The 23,453-nt window shown below is 36.3% G+C and overlaps 1 protein-coding gene across 3 annotated transcripts in view; it reads left to right on the top strand.

The window, feature by feature from the left end:
* LOC117419590 (ankyrin repeat domain-containing protein 26-like) overlaps positions 1-23,453 on the top strand; it is a 34,488-nt gene that overhangs the window by 8,720 nt on the left and 2,315 nt on the right. The window contains exons 13-42 of one of the 3 annotated variants that reach the window (XM_058985834.1): positions 47-1,710; positions 2,567-2,726; positions 3,304-3,368; positions 3,489-3,588; positions 4,481-4,585; positions 4,925-5,044; positions 5,210-5,254; positions 5,605-5,625; positions 5,886-6,185; positions 6,803-6,904; positions 8,685-8,764; positions 9,424-10,359; positions 11,585-11,844; positions 12,143-12,301; positions 13,489-13,519; positions 13,653-13,794; positions 14,011-14,224; positions 14,777-14,960; positions 15,255-15,401; positions 15,489-16,457; positions 16,940-17,008; positions 18,083-18,235; positions 18,357-18,532; positions 18,809-18,902; positions 19,869-19,946; positions 20,262-20,396; positions 20,931-21,043; positions 21,211-21,355; positions 22,070-22,360; positions 23,058-23,293. In XM_058985834.1, the coding sequence (XP_058841817.1) occupies positions 47-1,710; positions 2,567-2,726; positions 3,304-3,368; positions 3,489-3,588; positions 4,481-4,585; positions 4,925-5,044; positions 5,210-5,254; positions 5,605-5,625; positions 5,886-6,185; positions 6,803-6,904; positions 8,685-8,764; positions 9,424-10,359; positions 11,585-11,844; positions 12,143-12,301; positions 13,489-13,519; positions 13,653-13,794; positions 14,011-14,224; positions 14,777-14,960; positions 15,255-15,401; positions 15,489-16,457; positions 16,940-17,008; positions 18,083-18,235; positions 18,357-18,532; positions 18,809-18,902; positions 19,869-19,946; positions 20,262-20,396; positions 20,931-21,043; positions 21,211-21,355; positions 22,070-22,360; positions 23,058-23,293 (7,294 nt within the window). Of the gene's footprint in view, positions 1-46; positions 1,711-2,566; positions 2,727-3,303; positions 3,369-3,488; positions 3,589-4,480; positions 4,586-4,924; positions 5,045-5,209; positions 5,255-5,604; positions 5,626-5,885; positions 6,186-6,802; positions 6,905-8,684; positions 8,765-9,390; positions 10,360-11,584; positions 11,845-12,142; positions 12,302-13,488; positions 13,520-13,652; positions 13,795-14,010; positions 14,225-14,776; positions 14,961-15,254; positions 15,402-15,488; positions 16,458-16,939; positions 17,009-18,082; positions 18,236-18,356; positions 18,533-18,808; positions 18,903-19,868; positions 19,947-20,261; positions 20,397-20,930; positions 21,044-21,210; positions 21,356-22,069; positions 22,361-23,057; positions 23,294-23,453 lie in introns of all 3 variants that reach the window. The other 2 variants (XM_058985833.1, XM_058985835.1) reach the window with 2 other exon arrangements.

The raw sequence follows: 23,453 nt of genomic DNA, 5'->3' as shown, positions 1-23,453 counted from the left end.
TTCCTTTTATTTCTTTGTTTTTTTCATCCTCACTTTCCACGGACAGGGACAGTGTGTGATGAACCTGGAGTTTTAGAAAAGGCCACAACAAGCAGGCAGAGTAGTGCTGAGCAGGAAGAAAATGAAAGTGAGAATGAAGAGGAGGATGAGGACGATGAAGACGAAGAGGAGGATGAGGAAGAAGAAGGTGATGAGGATGAAGACGAGGAGGATTTAGAAGATGAGGAAGAAGATGAAGAGGAGGAAGCAAGTGAAGAAGATGACGGAGGCGTAGCAAGTCTTGAGCATGAAAATCATGAAAGGACCGAAATAACCGTGGCTAATCTCTGCAGTGTAGTAGGTGAAACTGTTCAAGGACAAGAGACAATTTCAAGAGGCTTGGATCAAACTGCTGCTATAGGCACATCTGTTGCAAAAGGTGAAGTGTCTGCAGGAGAAGTAGTAGCAGGAAGAGATGTTTCAGTAAATGAACGTGGTGCAGCAGATGAAGTAACTGGTGGAGACCAACTTGTTGCAGATGAAGAATCTTCAGAAGATCAAGATATTGAAGTAAATGAAGTAGTTCACAGTGCTGTTGTGGGTCATGAAAGCTTGTCATGTCATAATGATGATGGAAATGCTGAGAGCCCTGACAGGGTGAGTGCTTTAGCTGATTCATGGGACTCTGAAGAAGACAACTTTAAAGATGAACACCCGGAGCCTAAAGCTGATTGGCAGAAAATGGAGGAGACTAATGATGTCCCTGTTTCATTAATTATTGGGCACTATGAGGGCGCATTTGATTTAACCACTGCAAATTCTTGGAATGAGATGGAAGGAAAAAACTGTAAAGCACAAGTGTCCAAAATAGATGATCAAACTGAAAACATTGCTTGTGAAGAGAACAGTAGAAATGAGGAGGAAGTGAGTCAAAATTCTGATCTGGAAATCCAAGATATTCAAAGCGGAGTTTGCAGCAGCTCTGTTATGGGCCATCATAAACATGAGGAAGACAATAAGGAAAGTGGGGAAGAATCTGAAGCAAGTGTACAGGAGATGAAAATGGAGGTTACAGACATAATTGAAGACTCGGGGGCAAATATTATGAACAGTGGAAAGGATAGCAATGACAAGGAAGAAGTGGCATTAAAACCAAGTCCATCTGACAATGAAGAGGATTCCTGGGACACTGACCAAGAAATCCAGAACTGTAGTGAAAAGCTAGTTCAACATAAGGATAGGGAAGGGGATGATTTTAAATCTTGTCAAGAAAAAAGTGACTTGTCGCATGGCAGTAGAAAATGGGATGAGGGTGCCTATTCAAACACAAATGATGTGAATAAAAGTTTAGAAAAGGGTTCTAATGAAAATGAAGGCCCTGAAATAATAATTTGGGATGAAGACAAACAACACCAGAGTGTAACAAAGCAGGGAAGTAACCAAGACAGAAAAGATGCTGGTGACGATCTCCTAGATTATAGCTGTGAAGAGAAAGGGAATCTGATGATACACTTACAACAAAATCATTCAATTCAAGACATTGAAAAGGGCTCAGAATCAGATATTAGCTGGGGTGAACGTTCAGGTCGACCCCAAGAACCAGAGGTTTTTGATGTAAACATGACTTCTCACCCTGAGCCACTGCAGATGGACCAGGAAAACCGGGTGGTCAGAACTACAGAAAAAGATCGAAGTAAAGATTTTAAACTGTTAAAACCGGCCGCTGAAATGGTGGGTGAAAATAACAGTTGCATCCAGTAGTTAAAGATGGGAGTACTAAACTCTTAGATTATATGTAGGGCTTCTGTTTTTCGGGTTTTATTAATTTTATTTTTCAGTGCTTATTTTTAGCTATTTTCGAGTTTTATGTAAATCGTTTTTTTCGGGGCTTTCATTTTTGATATACTGTATGAAATGAGTGTTTTTGGTTACTTTCCAAAATGATTTGAGTTTTTTTTTCTGTCAAAATATGTATAGTAGTAACTTGACAGTACTTGCACACTTAAGTTGTACGTTCTTTCTTTTGCTGTCTTCCAAAACGAAATCTCTATGTTCATGGGCACATTCTTCTGGGGTTTTTGTGTGTAGGCATTTTTGTATATTTTGCCACAATTCTGTTTTAAATCCTCCGTATCTTAACTGTAATACAGCTTTAAATCCCGCTAACAAGCCTCCATTCCTGATTGTAATCTTGTTTTAAATCCCGCAAGCAGAGTCTCCAATAGAAATGTAGGAATGTGCTGTCACTCAGTAGTTGGTGCGGGTTGAAAGTATTCAGAACAAATCAATGATAGATACAAGTCAGGAAGGCAGGACATTGCCCAGCAGCACTGGGAAATGTATTCATTATTATTTTTGTAGTAGGTTTTATTTTTTAAAGTCAACGTGAATTGATTAACCATTTCCTCAGTTTTTCCAGTGTTTTCCGGTGTTTATTAACTATCCACCGATTTTCATTTTTCTGGTATCGGGTGTTTTATCAGTTAAAACCGAAAATCAGAAGCCCTAATTATATATTGTTTAAAGTATGTTTGTTGTTGTATTTAGCACCTGTAGAACATGTTATAATTTTTTGTTGCATGTTTAGGAGGAGTATTCAGAAGAGGAGGATGAAGAGGAAGAAGAGGAGGAATATGAAGATCTTCATATTTCTGGGAACATTCTAAAAGAATCTGGCACAGTCGACAGTGCTGTTCCACAGAATGATTTAGATGAAAAGGGAAGCCCTGAAAAAAATCTAAAAAGAGGTAAATTGTAACCATTTGAACTTCTATATAACATGTGATTTTAAATAAAGGTTTAGGTTGAAAATTGTTTTTTTTTTTTTGTTGTTTTTTTTTTTAAATCTTCTTTCATATCTGTAACAACCTAATTGGTGGCTGCTCCCAATATAATTACTTTGAGTTGTTACTGTGCTTCTGGTCATGTATTGGGAAATAGATCTAAAATCTCCCAGTGCTTGTAAGAAACTGCATTTAGGCACTTTAGTTCATGTGTTTACATTTGATATGTTGTTCCATTCATGTTTCCTTAAATAAATTATTTAAGCACACTGGCTTAAAAAAAAACCAAAAAAAACCCCACAGAATTAAAAACGTCTAATATCAATACAAGAACTTAGTTCATTACAGGATAACAGGAGAATTTTAAGTTCACTTTTTGGGATCAGACCTGAATAATTATTAGTTATGACACTTTCCAGAGTTTAAATAGATAGCCACAATCAAGAAAAAGAAGATGCAGTAGATATTATACAGTTCACCCCCAATTCAGAGTACATTGGTATGTCATATTGTCTTATGTAAACTAAACTTTCTAACACAGATTTTTTGTCTGAATTGGGGCTGGAAGCAGCCGAGGAGGATGAAGACTCTCTATGGGACTCGGAGGTAAGTTACTGGATTACTGCTATGAATAAAATGCTGTATAATAATAATAATAATAATAATAATAATAATAATAATAATTGTTGTATTATCCCTCTCTAAATATACATATTTTTTTAATAGTCTGCTTCTGATAGTCCAAGGAAACAACAGAGTGGGGCTTTAAACCCTGCAGCTAAGGCACAAACAGTGATGCACAGTATTTCTGAAGAGAAGAATGAAGGTAATTCCTATAGGATGGGAATGTAGTGGGGGTTTTGTTGAATTTCTTTTTGTGGATTGAGCTCTTGCAGCAAAATGAAGACTTTCTGTACCAGCTTTTAGTGGTGATTTGTATGACATCATCTCAACTATAGCATTTCATGCTTTACTCAATAGGTTTTATAGGTGAAGATTATGTGATTTGGGAGAAATACAATTACTTTTGAAACAGTTTTATAATGACTGCATAATAGGAAAATGTACTTGGAGGTGCCTGTCCCTCTGACCCACATACTTAAAATATGCCCATTTTTTAACTATGTCTGGTGAATGGAAACTGTTATGGATACACATTGTGTGTTTACTAATGAAATATATTTCTTCAGATTGGACAGTTGTTACATAAAGTAGTGAATCCCAGGACACTGTTTTTACAGTTCTGACGTGTAATTGACTGAGCTGCTGAAGATTATTTTGAAATCTTCTTCTATATCTTTAATAGCCCGAGTCTAGTAAACCCAAAGACTTTTACAGCTTGATTTGTTATTGTTCCCAATGCAGGTCCTACTTCAGGATGCTACAGAAAATTGCACTTGTTACCATATCCGTTAAATCACTTCTGCACGTTTTTGGATTTTTTAAAGTTGGTGCTTAAAACTACTTACTAGTACTTTAGTGTTTCATGCTTTTTGACTATTTTTAGGTGTCTTAATCCACACCTTTTATCCAGCCTTTCCTGATAAGTACACATACATTATGTCCAGTTTGAAAAGATTATATTGTCATATATGTTATCTGTAATTAATTTTACAAAGTAACCTTAGTTACATTTTGCTGTGCAAATGTTGTAACCATATTTATTCAACGTTCCTAGCTAATTAAAAGTTGAAATCTATATTAAATTCCTTCCCTAGACATATTTTACATACCTTCTTTCTTAAGAGGATCAAGAGACTATAGGATGGCTGAGCTAGAGGATTCAAGGAGTGTAGGCAGGCCAGTGAGCCGATTGAGATTGGGTATGGATCTCGCTCTTAGCAATTAGTATGGTGCAAATGCTTTAGAGCTTCAAAAAAGCATGACTGTCAACCATGACTGTCCTTAATTCAGATTTCTGTCTTTGGTGCCTGAAGGGGCTCATCACAAAAAATCATCCCCACTACTAACCTCTCAGTCCAGCACGCTTTCTCATGTTAAAAATAACCTATCCATTTAGGATCATTTTACTGTGCTGCATATGCCATAAGTGGTGCATGATTTTTGTAAACTACAGATTATTTTGCATGTAAAAAAATATATAATTCTTTAGCAGTTTTTATTTGCTGGATTTAAATGTGTTACAATAATGTCTCTTACAGATTTAGGAGGAAATGATACAGAAAAGCAGAAAGATGTTTTGAAGACACCTTTAAAAATCAAAGAGACTGTTTTTTCCAATCTAGCTGTATCCAAAGAGACAAGAGAAAAGCAGAAGACAGGTATATATTTATGTTTTTTTTACACCTTACCTTACACTGACAATAATATTGTATTATCTGTCCATTATTCTTGATTGTCATTACCAGTGAATTATTTTGGTGCCACACATATGACAGACTGCATTTCTCCCATGACTCAGTTATTTTTGTAGATTTATTTTACAGACTTCATGGAGGAACTTGGTTTGGATGATGCAGATGATATTGAAGGTAGATATTTTTAGAAAAAGAAAAATATAACTATGGTATTTTCATTGTTTCTTGATTTTAAAGGGTTAAAAAACGCCTTCAGTATTTACTTTCATTACTTTCTATGCTGTATCTTGTGTTGTCTGCATAACTGCAATATAATTAATACCATAATTCAATTTCTATATCTTTATTCACACATCACGGGTCCAACACATTTGTTAGCCAGTATACAGATCATGCTCCCTTTTGCAAAAATGCTTATTTTTTCTCCCACAAAAGATAGTCTCAAGATCTGAATGAAAGATCTAAATGTGATTTTTTAATAGGCTTATGTGTGTTTTTATTTTGTTTCTTTTTACCCTCTGAAGAACATGAGAAATTGTCTAAAGGTCAGTGATATCCCAGTATGTGTGCTTTTGGTTTGATTTGTTTAGACTTTCTGTTTGGTTCTTGGAATTCTTTGCTTAGACGGCAACAATAGAATGAATGTCTTCTACCTGTTAGTCATATTACAAAGTAGATACAAACTAGCTTTAATCCCTGTAATTTTTCAGTTGTGTTTTTAAATATTAAACTTTAATTATTCTGAGATTTGCGTAGTTTTGTATTGTTTTCTTCAATTTCTTTATTTTTATGTTTGCGATTGCAGATGCTTCAGACTGGGACTCTGCTAGCATTGCAAGTAGAAATCTGCCTGGCTGTAAAATCCCGTTGCCAGTCCATGATGAAATAAGTGCAAAACTGTCAGAACCAGAGTTATCCACACCACAAAGGAAGACCCCAAATGTAGTACAGTGTGCCAAAGCAGATCAGAAAACCAGTGCTGAAAAGAGCCTGTCTCCCTCAAACTCTCCTCCACTGCCAAAAGCAAGATCCTTGCATTCTCTGACACCACCACAACCGCAACCACGTTCTAAGTTATTAGCTGTAAAAGCAGAGAGCAGAGAAGGTAAACCTACATTGAATATTGAAATGTGTTCCAGTAAAAGTACTTGTGTAAAATATAGCCTGGCAGCAGTGTGGAGTAGTGGTTAGGGCTCTGGACTCTTGACCGAAGGGTTGTGGGTTCAATCCCCAGTGGGGGACACTGCTGTTGTACCCTTGAGCAAGGTACTTTACCTAGATTGCTCCAGTAAAAACCCAACTGTATAAATGGGTAATTGTATGTAAAATAATGTGATATCTGTATAATGTGAAATAATGTATAATGTGATATCTTGTAACAATTGTAAGTCTCCCTGGATAAGGGCTTATGCTAAGAAATAAATATAATATAATAATAATTTAAAACAAACCCTTTCATCGAATTGGATTACCAATCTGCTGGATCAGGTTGGATTTGGAGAAGCTAAGGTTGCATACTCCTGATCAGTTTTCACTAGAAGCTACTATGTGAGGCTTGGGTGATGCATGTTTAAAGGGAAGTTTGCCAATTCTAATTCACATTTTAAGTTATTGTCAGTTTTATTCTCTTTGGGTAGTGTTGTATTTTAACTGCTAGTCACCATGTCTCATTTTGTTTATGCTGCTACACAACTAAATGCAGAGATATTTGCTGTTTTTTAGATTCAGATTGGGTTTCAGAAGATGATGATGTTCCATCTGGTACAGAACAGTCTGGGACAGTTCTGAAACTGTCAGTACAGAACTTTGCTACCAGTAAGCCAGGTAAAAACAAAACAAAACAAAAAAAAAAGCATTTGTCTTGTTTGCATTTGCATTGTAAGTCAGTAGTACAGGGCATGAAGTTAAGGTCATGAAGGGCAAGGCAATGTTGTCTTCGTTGGGCATGAAGATTCAGGGGCACCAAGGCAGTTCTAGGGGGCAAAAATGCAAAACATAAATCCAACCCAAGGGCACCAAGTCGATTTCATACTCCTTCATAAAACAACAAAAAAGAAATACAGAGAGCTTATTATGTTGATGAAATTGTAATTCAAACAAAAAGAAATCAAGTTTTTTGAGTGATTCACACCCTAATTGTTACAAAAATAAAATACAGGTTTAAAAAACAACATTAACTTTGATAATGAAAAAATACAACGGGTACTTTGGCAAAAAATATATACTCCTTATTTTTACTAAACTCAGTCGCACACCACTAACTAACACATAGTTTAGACTAGAGGCTTAGATACAGCCTTAGTGATACAAAAGCACTATAAGCAATGTCAGTGAAGAGAAGGTTAAAGATACATTTTCAGGCAAACTGGCTGAAGATTTACCCATGGCTGGAGTTTAATACCGACAGTGGTCAAATGAGTTGTTCAGTCTGGAGTGTAGTTTGCTAACCGCTGTTACAAACCCTGTACAAACATCGCAGCTTTGAGAAAAAAAAATCGAAATAGAAACTTAGTCAGGCAATGGAGAGTGCTCTGCATCACAATGATGAACAGCTGGATGTGCATAATGTTAGATGATTACATTGGAGACTTTATATAGTTTCACAGTTCTTTGAAATTTACAGTTGCAAAGGATTTGCAGTTTTGTTGTGGTGCATTGCTGGACACTCGATTCAGGAAAAAGCAAACTGTGTACTGTTTTTAAGCATACTGGTACTACAAATTCTAACCCCTTTCGTGAAAGCACACGTTTTACTAGTTAAAAAGCAGGCCTACGTAAGGTAGTGAGAATGTATTACACAAAAATAAATGAAAACAAAATCGATGCACTTCTCAAGGTTGTGTTTTGTTCACTATCGTGTTATCTCTCCAACTCGTTTCATAACGTAGGGAGCTGCTACTTGAACCATGTGTAAGAATTTGAGCAAAACTAATAATTATCTACCTATTGTGTGTTAATTTATATAGTGTTGGTGTTTTGGAGTTTGTTTTTTTTAAATTTGGGATGCATTGCGGCAAGCAGCTTGGGCACTGCATCAGTTGCTGCTGGTGCCGTCGGTTATTTCACTTGGTAGTAATGTATTCATACAACCATGTGATTAATTTCAGGTCAGAGTGTAACGAAATATTTTATATTTTTAATAGCAAAACAAATTAACTAGTGCAAAGTATTTATCACAAGAGCTTAAAACTTGTAGTTTTCATCAAAATGTTTTATGTTTCTCTTTTAATACATTATTTAGCACTTCAACTGGATAGACAGAAATTATTATTTAATTGGATTTGTACTGTTCCAATAATGTTTGCTGTTTTGGTTTCGCAGCATGTAACATATGGTTAAAGGTTTTAGATTTAAACAATAAATGATGTGTGTAAGCTGTGGGGCAGCTTTCATACTGTTTTCTGGTTTTGATGTTTGTTTGTTTCTATGAAATCTTGTAACTTCTGACCGCTTGCTGGATTGATCTGAACATTCAAATACAGCTTCATAATAGTGGGGGAGAAGTCGCAGTTACAGATGTATGCATAATCATTTAGCTAGCTTGATGAAGTGTATGTAATTTACTAATTTTTGGTCATTTAAATTTTCCACAACCCTGTAATAGAACCTACTGATGAAGAGTTGTCCTCAGAAGAAGACGACGACCGTGAAAACAGTGCTCACCTAAAAAAAAAAGTTAAACAGGTAGGCTAACAATTAAAATGTCAGATATCCTCCACATGCCTTAAGCCTGCCCTGGAGGGATGGGTCTTTTTTGTGCTCTGTGCCAATCCTGCTAAATTGTGTGGTGGTTTTGAGATGTTTGCAGCTGTCCACTGAGGACCTTGCTATTGTGAACTAAACAACATTTAAACCAAGGTCTCCCTAGGTGAAAGGCTTAAACATTAACTGCAACAGCATAGACCTCTGGGTACGTCACTTGTAAAGCTCACACATATTTTAGTAAGTGTGTAATTTTAAACCATAGAAAACTTTTTTTGTTTATTTAAGTTTTTATATATATTATATGATTTATATACCGAGCATGAAAAGAAACTTTCTTTTTAATCACTCGATCATTCATCCTTGACCATGACACTCTTGAGTGACTATGACTGAAGCATATGCACTTAATCACCAAATTAGTGAGACAGTTGATTGGACACTGGATATGGAGTGATTTCAGCTGTTCAACATTGAGTGTTAGTTATGGATGGTGGTTGTAAAATTTGGTGCATAAGCTGAGTGAATCTGACCTTAATTTCTCAGATATTACTTTAAAATAATTGCTTTGTGCTTTTGAACCTTCTGATACTGCCTTTTTTTAATAGTCTTTTTCTATGTGTCTACCAATGCTGCTGAAGGACAAAGAACGCTTAGAAACCCCCTTGACAGTGCTAATTAACACAACTCATGACGGGGAAGACCAGGCAGATAACCTACTCGGAGAGCAGAACCAAGAAGGCAGTGAAAATCAAACCACAGTTTATCTATCTGCAGCCAGCTCTGCCGTCCCATGGGAGGAGCGATATGAAAAAATCTGGGTAGAAAACGAAAAAAGAGAAGTAAAATCCCATTACAAGGATGTGGCAGCTGAGCTGAAGAAGAAGTTTGGAGAGATATGTCTGAAACAATCCAGCGAGCCAAGTTCCATATCAACGCATTTAAGAGTAGATCTTAATAATGAAGATGATTCTAGTGATGAAGATGAGATTGTATACCAGATGGCAAAGACCCAAAGTGGAATACTGCAACCGATTCCAGAACAAAAGGAATCCAGTTTAGAAGACTCTATTACAGAACCCTCTAAGCCAGAACTGAAAGGTAGTAAAATACCAGATAAAGCAGTAAACTCAAACAAACAAGCTGAACATCCCTCGAAAGAAGATGACAATGAAATACAACCACCAGTACAAAAAAGAGAAAACGATATTGCTGGCTATGACACAGATCTGGACTCTGATTCTGAGCAAAGTGCTGAAGAAAAAACAAAATGCAACATTGATGGAAGTGGAAGTTCGGTTGAAAACAATACAAACCCTGACCATAGTAAAAATTCCAAGGAAGAAGATGATGACAACAAATACCAAGATTTTGTGAATGCTGGTCAGAAGAACACTCCATTATCTGAAGATGATTTTGAATTGATCCCCACCTCTCAACCCGTTTGTGCACCAGCTTCTAAATACCCATCAGATGAAGAGCTTGAGGGAGATATGCAGAGGTTTAAGAATGAGGTAGGGATGCTGAAGGTTGTATTCCTGGCTTTGGAGAAAGAAAAAGCACAGCTACAGAAAGAGGTAGAGGATTCTCCAGTCCATTTCCATAGTTTGTCTTCACCTGGCATACTTCAGCTGCTTGTGCAAGGAAGGGCCAATTCCAAATTGTGTACCTATTTGGGGAGCAGAGGGATAAATGCAAATTAATCATTGTATTATTACATTTGTATTTACCTGCCTAGTCTTCTGAACTCACTGTTGTTTTTTCTGCATGTTCTTCCACAAACAACTTTTTCTTCTTGGTTGCTGCAGTTCATGTTGTCATTCTGTGTCTTTCACTTTAAAGGCAGCAGTATCGCCAATTGTTTGTCCAACTGCATTTACTTCACCTCCCTCCTCCTTATGTTGCTTTGAATTGAACTTCAATATAGGGTTTTTTTTGTGTCCAAATCACCAATTTTCTGTCCACATACTTGACAGTCCATACCACATATCATCCATACTACAGTCCATAAGTATTTTGTCACCTGTGGACCCTCTCATTTATGTGTGTTAATTGTTGTTTATACTGTACAATTTCTCCTTGTCTTTCTTTCTGTAGCCAAATGAGCTACCCATCCACATGCCTGATGAGTATTCCAGCTGTGGCTTGTATAAATAATAAAAAAAAAAAAAGTGTATTGGCCGAGCAAATATTTTATAAAGCAGCTAATTCATGTTATCAATTATGCCTTTCCTTGACACTCAAGTTGAGTTATGTTCTGAAAACGATTTGATTTTTATTTTGTTGATACTTTGATCATACATCTTTGGAAAGCATTGAGTACAGTCTGGATGCTTTTACTGGTCATGGTTTGTGTTCATGCACGCATGCATGTATTTGTAAATTTGAAGCTATCATCTCTTTTTGGGTAGCATGTTTTCTTATTTAAATCTGTAAAACCAGAGTTTTTTTTATATTTCAATTCATTTTAAGAGGGGTTCTAAAGATTGCGTGTTTGAAGAGTAACCTCAACGGTTTTCTGTTTTGACTTTTGCGCATGTTTTTTTATATTAACATCTAGCCTACTAAAATCTGTAAATGTAATAACTTTAGAGGGAATGTAGTTTATTTGGGGATATATAAAAAAGAGACTTCATCATCACATTGATGCTTGTTTCTAAGGTGAAAATCTTTTACAGTTAAAAAAAAAAAAGCATAATTAACTAAATGTGTTGGATAAATTGTTGTCCTGCAAATTAACTGAACGACTTTCAGTCGCTTTGAGCTTGGTTGCCATTAGACACATGTTCTTTATATTTGCAGGTTGAAGGAGAAAAGAAAAAGAAACTACTGGGAATGCAAAGATCGAATCAAATTAAAGGTTTAGCGGGACCTATAAATGTAAACAGACAAACTGGGAATGTAACAGAGAAGATAATACAGCATGAAGCCACCCAAAGACTACAGCCTAAAGGAATGCAAGGTTCTGAAAAAGTGGACACTTGTAATCAAAAGGACCAAAAGCAGCTCAACAACCCAAGGAGTAATATTAAACAAAGAGCAAATGCAACACATGCTAAAAGGTAATTTTTCTGGTAACTTATGCATTCTGATGAATGCTTTTCATATTTGTAAATTTAAATATGATCAAATATATTTACATTTCAATATTGTAAGAAATATTCAAATGTTTTAGAATTTAGAGTTGCATTTTAATGTACAGTATACAGATACAGGTATACTAACAACAAAAAAAGTAAATGCAGAAACTAAGTGATGCAAGGTTTACATCATAATGACCACATCTCTGGAAAAAAAAACATTTCAATTGTAAAATTTTGTAGTATCCAAAGAGTTAATGTGAAATCTTGGATCTTTTAGAGCTGACCTTGTCTCGGATGAGGAGGATGTAGATAATAAACGGATTTCAAAACTGAACACAGCTGGCAGACAGTCACAGCAAGCTACCTTTGTTAATGGAGATCAGCTTTCTGTATTTGATGATAGTACTTTAAGTGAGATGTCAGAAGATGGAGGAAGGTATAAGCAGATGCACTTTTTTTTTTTTTTTGTAATGTTACAAAAAACAAAAACATTGTCCTGGTAGTTCCAGTTGTATTCAGATTATACAGATCTTGTGCACTTATATGCTGAAACAACACGCTATATATATATATATATATATATATATATATATATATATATATATATATATACCGGACATCAAAAGAAACCTTTCACTACTATAACACATTTATTTTTGAAAAAAATAAGGTATATAAATGATGGACATTGACGAAATGTTTTTGGTTTCTTTTTAATCACTTGATCATTCATCCTTGACCATGACAAGCTTGAGTGACTGTGACTGAAGCATATTCACTTAATCACCTAATTAGTGAGACAGTTGATTGGACACTGGATATGGAGTGATTTCAGCTGTTGAATTGCAAGCTTGAATAAAAGCAATAAAGAAAATCCCAGAGAAAAAAAACAATATGCCACATCTGTCAAGAGAGCAGAGCCTTCGTGCAATCGGCATGTTGGAGGCTGGATTAGGGCAGCGTACTGTGGCTCGTCGTCTTGGGTGCTCACATAACCAGACACACTCTATCAATGCAAGGCCACGAACTGGGAGACCAAGAGTCACAACACCTGCCCAAGATAGACAGATCATTTTGCAGCATCTTCGTAATGTCAATTGTTAATCAGCACAATAAAAAGTCACTGTACCTGCTCTAAAACAGACTTTCTCATTTTTCAATCACATCTAGTGAATTTTATCCAAATTTAAGTGATAAGTTTCTTTTGATGCTCAGTGTATGTATATGTGTATGTATGTGTGTGTGTGTATATATATATATATATATATATATATATATATATATATATATATATATATATATATATATATATATAATATATCATTTCAAAGAGAGCATGTTATAAAAATATGGTTTGTGAAATATCATTGTCACCTTCAACACAAGGATGTATCTTGTTATGAGATCTAACATCAAATGTATGAAATATGTGTATACTCTATGTGCAACCATCAATTGTTATAAACCTTTAACCTGTTTGTATAACTATCACATTTGAATAGAGAATCCTGAATAAGTTAATGGGGTCTGATGTAACACTACTGACAGCATTTGAACATTGCTACCATTTATTTACCTGCCTGTGGTGTTGTTTTTGTAAAATATATTTTTGCTTGACTTTAGGCCAACAATACCCCACAATTGGAAAAGCAAGGTAATATAAAAGTCAATAGATCATTGTATAAAGTTATAAGCTTCTCACAAAAAAAGTGTCCAGTTTATACCAGTTTACAGTATCTGCATAATTGCATTGGGATAATCCTGTTTTATCTTCTAACTCCATGCAGAGCAATAAGCAAATGGAAACTGCAGGTGACTTTGATGACTTCACCCAGTCCTCTGACACTGCTACAGACAGCATGGAATCACCTACCTTAGGATACAGAAATGCGTCTTTGTTAATTAAACAGCTGGAAACTGGTACAATAGGTAAACATAATTTAGAGCTATTAACAGAAATAATAACACAGAAACCTGAAGCATTCTGCCCCTAGTGGATTTAAAAAAAAAGATTAGGGGGATAGTTTAATGGTTACACTGTAGTGTACCAGATTTAGTTGGGTGATTTTAAGTTGATTCTGAGAACTCTATCCTGGCCACAGATTTTTCTGAAGACAGATTTTCATACCTTTTCTCAAATTCCAGATTCTGTAACTTTGATCAAAATTCAGAACATGTTCTATGACTATGAGCGCACCATTGAGAGAGAGAAAGGGCGCTATAGTCTACTGTCAGATAAAATCGCTCAGCATGTAAACGAGAGAAAAGAACTACAAAAGGCACTGGAGGATATCCAGGAAGTGAAATCCACCCTGGAACACCAGCAGGTGGAATGGGAGACTGATCTTAACAACCAAAAGTAGGATTTCTTATTGCTCGTCTTTTTATTTGAAAACTCATACTGGTGATTTTTTAATTGTTTGTTTCCTACTACTTGTCTCTAAAATATACATATATAACTAATATGAAAAATATATATTATGTTAACCAGGGTAATAGAACACTTTATTGCATAAAATAAATCCTTATGTTATATGTTATGTACTTTTAGGTAGGTGGAAAAATATATTCCTGTAAAATACGCCTTCCTATGTATAACACTTTCCTGTCTGAATTTTTGCTATTTTTGCAAGTACAGTACTATAAAAATAATGAACTTGAAATAAAGACATGGAAATTAGGGCTATTTTCCAAGCCTCAGTAAACAGAGGAGCGGTATGGCCAATTACATGTTTTCACCCATTAGCAGCTTGTTGTAATAGCACTGGGATGCTGTTTGGTTGGTGAAAAGTTCAAGACCCAGTTGGATGACCCGCATCTGCAGTCTACCATGTTCAATAATCATGTACAGCACTGCAGGTAAGCCAAGGACTTAATCATGAATGTGTTGGTTTTTTTTTTTAATTCCCAGGTTTATTCTGAAACAGGAGCAGGAGAAGCATAAGAATGCTGAAATGCTGTATGAGAAGAGCAGAGAGCAGCTGCGAAAGAAAGAGGAGCAGTTCCGCAAAGAGGTGGAGGCAAAACAGCAGCTGGAGCTCACCTTGAGGAACCTGGAGATGGAGATGAGAGCCTTGATTAGTAACATGAAGCAGGTGTGAAAACTACTCCTTCATACTGTTCAGTGGGGGCGGGGGAAGGAGCGGGCATGGGGGGGGGTCATACGTATAACACGCAAACGCTCGTTATTATGTCGAAAAAAAACATACATATATTTCCAAGTCTGAAAAGATTATGTTGAAATAAAATATACATGTTCTACCTTTTAATTACACAGCCATAACCATTTTTAAATCCAACTTTTGTTTTCAATCCATTGTTAATATTGTCCATCAGATATCTTAAACATTTTTAAAATAATTCCAGTTTCTTACTTTTTATGTGGCTAGCTTGAAGATGAGCGGAACGAACTGCAACGCTTGTTGTCTCAGGAACGCAGTGCCAGGGCTCTGCAGGAAGGAATACTAAACAACCACCTTCATAGACAAAAGGAAATTGAAGAGGAAAACAAAAAGACTGTCTCAAAAAACACAGAGGTATTGTTTATTTAAAACAAGGATCTGTTTAGAGTGGTAATGTGGGAAACGTAGACTGACTTCTCTTTTCTTTACTGCATTGCATAGGTATTTTCCCAGCTCTCTGAAGTGAGTGACAGAGAAAAGGATCTGCTTCAGCAGAACCGCAGTCTTCAGGATGAGATATCTGTGTTGAAGCTGGAGCTGGATCGGGTTCGAGCCCGTAGCCAGGAAGAGGAGGGACGGTACCTTGAGGAGAATGAGGCTCTGAAAGAAAAAATGGAAGATCTGAAACGAGATCTAAAACTAAACGAAGAAGCCCTGGCACAGACTGTCTTGCAGTACAGTGGACAGCTGAATGCTCTGAAGACAGAAAGCACCATGATGACCTCCAAGATGGAGCAGGAGAAGCAAAATAAAGACAAGCTAGAGACAGATGTGGAGTCTTTGCGTGCACGACTGACCTCGGCACTCCAGGAGCTTGAGCGCAGTCAGTCTGGCAAAGTGGATGCAGAGCGAACCTTCCAGCGAGAGCGAGATGAGTGGCTCCGCCTGCAAGAAAAGCACACTCACGAGACCACAAGCCTGCGGGATTCCATTAACAGCTTGTCACAACAGCTCAGCAAAGCGGAAGCGAAGGCTAACTCTCTGGAGAATGAGTGTCACCGTGCCACACTGTCCCACACAGAGAAATCGCTCATGTTAGAAAGCATGCAGCGCGAGCGAGAGCAAGCCCAGTCTCGTCTGAAGGAGCTGGAGGGCTTACTGCAGGCTGAGAAGGAACAGGCGAGCAAGTCCTCAGTTCGACAGGAATCCATGCAAGAAAGGATGGCCCAGGCTCAGAGTGAAAACATAATACTGCGTCAGCAACTAGAAGAGTCGCAGAACAAGGGAATCATCAAGGAGAGGGCAGTGAGCGACGTACAGGACCGCTTCAGTGACATCATAACAAACCTCCGGGCAGACAGCGAAGGGAGGGTGCAGATTGTGGAAGAGAGGAACAAGGAACTTATGGCCAAAAACATTGAACTCAGGGAGCAGGTCTACAGGCACCAGAACGAAAAAGCAGAGAGAGAGGTAGATGCCAAAGTTATTTTTGCATTGCATGAATCTTGGTAATAACAAGAGCATAGATAGTGAAAAAATAGAAAATGAATATAGGATACTCGCATGAACGTTCATGGGGTACTGTAGTTAGCAATAGATTAAACTGCTAACTTCTGGCACCTGTGCATTAGGTCACTTAGTCTGATGACAGTAAGTGGAGTTTGAACTGCACCAAAATAAAATACCAGCATATCCTGAATTTAAACTACACAACATCCTCGGTCAACACCCCTTTAAGATTGCTTATACAGTAAATAGGCTTTGTTACTTTGTGTCCCTTTTGAATTTATGTGGAACAAAACTGTTTACGCACCAAAGACTGAATTATTTGTAATTAGGTGCTAATTGGGTGTTCAGTGGAAGTGACATTTAAAAAAAATAAGAAATGTATTCTACATATTGTTCTGAAGTGCTCTATCCTTTTTTAAAGTATTAACATATCTTAAATGCAGTTCATCACAGAGCACGAGTCGTCCTTCGATCACAAGATTATAATACAAAGTGTACCACTTCACTACCAGGTTGGCTGTTTACTTTCAGTAATACTAACATTACATGAGCGCTTCCTCTTTGTCCTCTGTTTTTTAAGAGATTTGTGTTGTCTGCCAATGTAAAGAACATTATTGGGAATTTATATATATATATATATATATATATATATATATATATATATATATATATATATATAGGGAAAACTGAAAATATTGTTTACATTGAATCATTCAAAATAACGTGCTTTGGACATTACATCTGGAGCTATAAACCTGTATTACGTGTTGATAACAGAGGCTGTGTTTACAGCAGCTTTTGGCACCCAGAATGAGACATTATTTTTCCAGGATTTTGATGTCCACACACCGCCATTCTACTACACTTATCTAGATTTTTGAAATGCATGTTCTAAGTGTGGAACGCCTAGAGGGGGTAGGCCAGTGCCAGTTTGGTATTGTTCCAGGGGTCAAAATGCATCAAATTTAAGGGACACATTGAAAAATCTACATTAGACACAGAAGTACACTTCCTTATCTCCTATAATCTCATTGCAAGTCTCGTGTTAAGAAATGCTTATCTCACAACTTCAGAAAAAATAACGCAGGGCCACTGAAACTCGGTATAAAAAACAAACAACCATGGAAAGGACCCAGTTGTCCAAAGTGCATTCTTAGGAATTTCACAACAGATTTCTTTGTTTTTTACTGTGCATTTGTACAAATAACAAATACAGTATAAAGTCAAGATATACACACCTTCAGACTGTCGTTTATAAAACCACTGAAGAGTAAGCAGCAAGCGAAACTCTCCGTGCAGCTCAATCAATGAAGCCATAGAATCCTTCTGTTGGAAAGAACTGAACATTCTTTACCAGACACATTTGAACTTTAAAAGGGACATAGTAGTCCATTATTGTACTCAGATAGTATGTGAGGTAAGCATTTCTTAACACGAGACTTGCAATGAGATTACAGGAGATAAGGAAGTGTATTTCTGTCTCTAATAGACTTGGTGGAGGCTTCACTTAATATACTGTGATCTACTATCTGGTTGATTGTAAATGCACTATAGCTTGAAACACATCTTTCATTTGTGTTTGTCAGGCTGCTTTAAGGCAACTACAACAGGAACTTGCTGATGCTCTAAAGAAATTGTCCATGTCTGAGGCATCACTGGAGGTCAACACTCGCTATCGCAATGATCTTGAGGCAGAAAAAATTCGGTTTCAGAAAGATATCGACAGACTGAAAGGAAAGGTATTGTAATTTTAAGAACAAACTTATGTTATAAAACAAACAAATTCCACTGTATGTCACAATGAAAACGTATGTCATAGCAGCAGATCAGTGCGGTAATTACATGATATGTGAATTTCAGCTGCAGGAAACGGAAGACCAGTTCATTCAGTCAGAGCATCGGATTCACAAATTAAAGAGTGCACTGGATGACAAAGAGCGAGAGGTTATTGCCTCCTCACAGAAGCTGCAGGAGATTCTGTCTGCATCCTCTGGAATGGAGAAGACAGTCAAGCAGTTGGATGAACATATTCAAAGGTGTGTACTGTCTAGAAATCATTAATAGAAATAAATCATATAAGGAATAATGTACACCCAACTAAGATAATTCCTTCAAATTTGAATGGAATTTCAAGTATATCCCTTATTTCACCAACTTCTGTGATAACTTCTTACTAAATTGACTGAAATCTGTAGGCTATTGTTTGCTTTGGTAGCAAATCACTAGAATAGAGGTTCATACCCTTTGAAATGGTACTTTTGTATTTTGTAATTCAAGTCTTTTCTGAACTATGATTTGTGACATTGTTTTAGACTTGAGATTGAAAATGCCAGATTGGAAGCTACAGCCAAACAGCAGACAAATAGAATAGAGGTTCTACAAAAAGAAGTGCACGGGTCTGCTGCGGTAAGTTCACACTTGTGTTTTCTTTTACAAAACGGAAATATTTGTTATATAGGCTGTTTCATTTCATAAAAATAATATGTATTTTTTTATATATACACTGCATTTATCAATTCATAATTTTATCAACTGGAGTGCCTTATTTATCCATTTTACTGAATGTTGTTTTTTATTCGGGAAGTTGCAGGAAAACAGCATTTCAAGTCCTGTAATTCATTTAAATGCCCTAAAGAATCCTTACAATAGTAAAAATTATGTTCAATTTTAAAACCTTGTGATTTTACTGTAAATCCTGTTTCCCAATAAAGATGAACCCGATTGTTAAAGAGTTTATCTGTGGATCTGGGTTGGAGTAGGCAGGGTTCCTAAATAAGAAGCCTTCTGTTTCATCGGTAGCGATAAACTGTAGGCTTCGGTAGGGTTGTAGTAGTAGATCTATCAAAATGATGTGATCTCTGTGTATAGATTACTATTAAGAAACAATGTCAACTTATCTACCTGGAGTTACACTACAAAGTAATTCAATCTTTTTTCAGACGTCAGATCAACCAGCTGAGATGGGGGTTGGTATTTAAGATGTGATTTTGATGCTAACAATTGCAAATAATGTTTTTATTCTTTTTCTGGTGGTGCTGCGTTTTTTAGTTTTTCCTTCTTCGTTGGATAACTTTTTTTTTTTTCTTCACCATGGCATTCTGTTCTCATAGTTAATCAATGCTCTTTTTGTTGTGAGACACCAAAAAACATTATATGTAGCTGATTTCTTACTGCATATGTGTTATACTTTTGAGAACAAAATGAATATTATTGAAACTGCATGAAGCATGTTTTATCTTTTCAATTATTTATTGTAGAGTTTAGCCTTTTTAAATGTAGTTGTATTATTGTTTACTTAGATGGGTGGGTTAAATTCAGAGTTAAGTACAGATGACAAAACTGCCTAACTGCTTCTTTTAATAATTTCTGTAGGTGCAGAATCGTTTAGAGGATTTGGTTACAAATTTACAAGGAGCCAAGATCAATTTAGAAGAGCAGCTTAATCAAGAGGTTGGTCTAAACTTTTTGTTGTTGTTGTTGTTTAAAAACAAACAAAAAGCTTTTTTGATTGCACTTACATATTTATCTCTGTATAAAAAGAAAGTCCAAAAAGTGAGACATTGAAAAACAAAACGGTTACAAAATAGTTCTGTTATTACCTTGGCACACCCTGTCTTCTATGCTTTTTTCCCCAGTTAAGTTCCATTACCTGTGTTGTGAATGCATTTTATAGACACATCTGCTTTTGTAACGTTCCTTTTATTGAACCTGGGTGTAGGTTCAAAACATAGCAGACTTTTTTTTTTAAATGTGTTTGTCTTGAAGGCTCAAAAACAAAGTATGCTGTCGCATAATGCACAAGACTCTCATCTCCTCTGGGAAGAAGAACTGAAGTCAAGATCCAAACTAGGCCTTAGACTTGCTCAGCTAGAAAGGGAAAAGGTTGAAGTGACAAGTCAGGTAAATGCAAAAAGTATTTTTGAACTGTTTTGTTCTTAAGCCACAGCTGTAATTTATGTTCAGTTTTTTTACAGTATTGTGAATTGCCCTGTATTACACACCGATGTGTGGTTATCCTGGGAAGTGGTGAATGCTGTAAACCGTTATTAAAAAGTTGATCAAATCAACTCTTACAGTAGATGTTCTTTACAATTTAGGTATGGGAGCTGAAACTGAGAGAAGTGTAATAGGTTGCTTCCAAAATCATTTAAGAGAAAGCAAAGGAGTAATAATAAACAAAAGCAAAGGAATACATTCAAAATGTTCTGTAACATACATGTGAATGAGTGTGGCAAGGCTTACTGCATACACAGTAGATTAGCTTAGTCCAGTCAACCTTTTCATGTACATTGACCACACTATAGACTACACATTATGCATTCTACTGTATAACAGGAATACATAACTAAAAACGCAGGTTTTCATTTTAAAACATGGATAGCAGTGATTTTATAGTGGACTTGTCCTGTTTTATAGTTACGACTTTTCTTGCAGATGGAAACAGAAAAGAAAAAGACTAAAAAGATAGCAGAGCTAAAGCGATCTACAGAGGCAAGGCTTGACCAGGAGATGAAGAGAAACAGTGAACTTCAAAAGGAAATTAACAGGTGTCTCATGGACTGTTTTTGCATATTGTGTTGTATGAACCGAACTTCATTTAATATTAAAATGTGCGGAAATAAATAATAATAATATAGCTGTAGGTTGATATTTTTTCAATGCACACAAAGCCTGTTCTGTTATACACTTAACTTATGTCTTGTGTATTTTGAAGGATGAGAACACTTGTTAAAACCGCCAAGAAAAAGCAGAAGCAGCAAGAGACTGGAGAGTTTGCATCCCAGCTCAGCAGCATTCGGGGAGAACTGGATAATAGACACCTGGAAACAGGGACCACTATTGCTAGATTAAAGTCCAAGGTAAGAATGTATTGTTGTATTGTTGTTTAGTTTATGAGTAGAAACTCTCTCATTCACTTTCATTGGTATTCCAAATTCTGTCAACTTTTTAGATAACAGGATCCAAACTGAAAGCAACCCTGTTGTTGAGTGGCAGATACATCTGAAGAAGTCAGACAAGGCCAGAAGCAGCACACAAAAAAATTTAAAATCCAGTAATGTTGTGGAAGCCGACACCCTGGGATCCTTCAAGAAGCTGCTTGATGAGATTCTGGGATCAATAAGCTACTAACAACCAAACGAGCAAGATGGGCTGAATGGCCTCCTCTCGTTTTCAAACTTTCTTATGTTCTTAAAGTAAAGACCAGAGCACTGGTCTTCTAATAGCTAACACTGGAGGATGATGCATCAAGGGTACTTGGAGACAATCGTCTCCCTGGATTTTACCCACTTAGAATCTTCTCACTCTATTCACCCTGTAGTTATGGCTACAGTTAATGAAAACTGCCTTTTAATTTACACTTCATTTTATAGAAAATCGATGATCAGTAGGTGTTAAAATTGGGTATTTTAAAAGAATACTGTTGATTTTGCCTCCAAACCTTTTTTTTTTTTTTTGTAGACCAGATTATAATAATTATATAATTATTGATTTGAACCAATTATAATAATTGGTTCAAATCTTTATGTAAAATTATTTTTTTCCTTCAAAATCCCTGTTTTGACTTTACACAGATTGATGAACTCTCCCAGCAATTAGAAAAAGAATCCTTACAATCGACAAGGCTAGAATCCACCAACAATGATTTGAGGGAACAACTGTCTTCAATGAAAGCACTGCGCAAAAGCCATGAGAAGCTGGAGAGGAGCAAGAGGCAACTTGAAGAGGAGGTGTCAAGAGTTCGTCGCCATATAGAAACAAATATGATGGACCACAGCCAGATAGAGCAATGCAAACGAGAGGCCGAGGAAAGGGCTAGACAGGAGATAAGGCAAAAACTCGAAGAAGTCAATCTGTTTTTGCAGGTAAATGTTTATTAACCTGAATGCACCATTCAACATAGAAAAACTGAAAAAACTAGAACTTCTGCGGAGAAAAACTGGGAACATTCATTCCCCAAAGTTGAAATGATACACATGAAAATGTTTTTACTGAAATCCCATCAGCAAGTGTACATTAGGCAGGGGTGCATCCTCATATATACAGGACAAAGAACATTACAAAAACAAAATGATTGTCAAGATCACAAGATAAATTGAGATATGACATTTTGAGATCTTAGGATCTTGACAAGATGTATTGTTTTCTCCAGGTGATTTATCAGCCACAGGACATAGTTTCTCATATTTACCCCCATTCTATATCTTACCCTGTTCATATTTAACTTTTTGGTTCATTTAATTAACATATATAAAACTATTATGTTAAGGCTTTATGATTATTTAGACCCTGGATCACAAATGAAATGTTAAGTAATACTAGAAAATGATTGGAACCATTTATGTTCCTTGCAAGTAAATGTGCATACAGGATCAATTTATAGCCATGTGGTCGCTGTTAATGCTTTTTTACCAATGACAAGTTCTGTAAGGTGCCAATTAGTTTATAAGAGCATATTATTGTTTTTTTTTGTGTCATTTAAGTCAAATGTGCCATTACTTTAAAAATAGGGGAAAGTAAATCATTCTGTTTTTGTTGTAATTGTTTATCTCTGTTTTTAAGACCCAGGCAGCCTCTCAAGAAGCCTTAGAACAAATAAAAGCCACCAATGAAGCAACTTTAAGAAACCAGCTGGAGCAAAGAATACGAGACCTTGAGGGAGAGCTGAGTAGAGCACGGAGCACACAGCAGAACAGCTTGAGCCAGCGGGACTCGACGCAGACCGAGCTGGAGAGATACAAGGAGCTTTATTCAGAAGAATTCAAATTACGCAAGTCCTTGGCAGCCAAGCTAGATAGGTAAGACTGCATGTCAAATGTGTTCATGTGCGTTAAAATGAATTATACTGAAGTTGCTGTGCAGTCACTCTCTGAAATTACATGGTTATTAATACTATTGCAAGGGTAATATAAACATTACTGATCAGCAGGGATCCTAGTTTTAAAAAACTCAATTATC

This window comes from Acipenser ruthenus, chromosome 14 (genome assembly GCF_902713425.1).
Source record: "Acipenser ruthenus chromosome 14, fAciRut3.2 maternal haplotype, whole genome shotgun sequence".
In the NCBI taxonomy this organism is placed as follows: Eukaryota; Metazoa; Chordata; class Actinopteri; order Acipenseriformes; family Acipenseridae; genus Acipenser; species Acipenser ruthenus.
The sequence above is the reverse complement of the archived record's forward strand: the minus strand, read 5'-3'. Positions and strand labels throughout refer to the sequence as shown.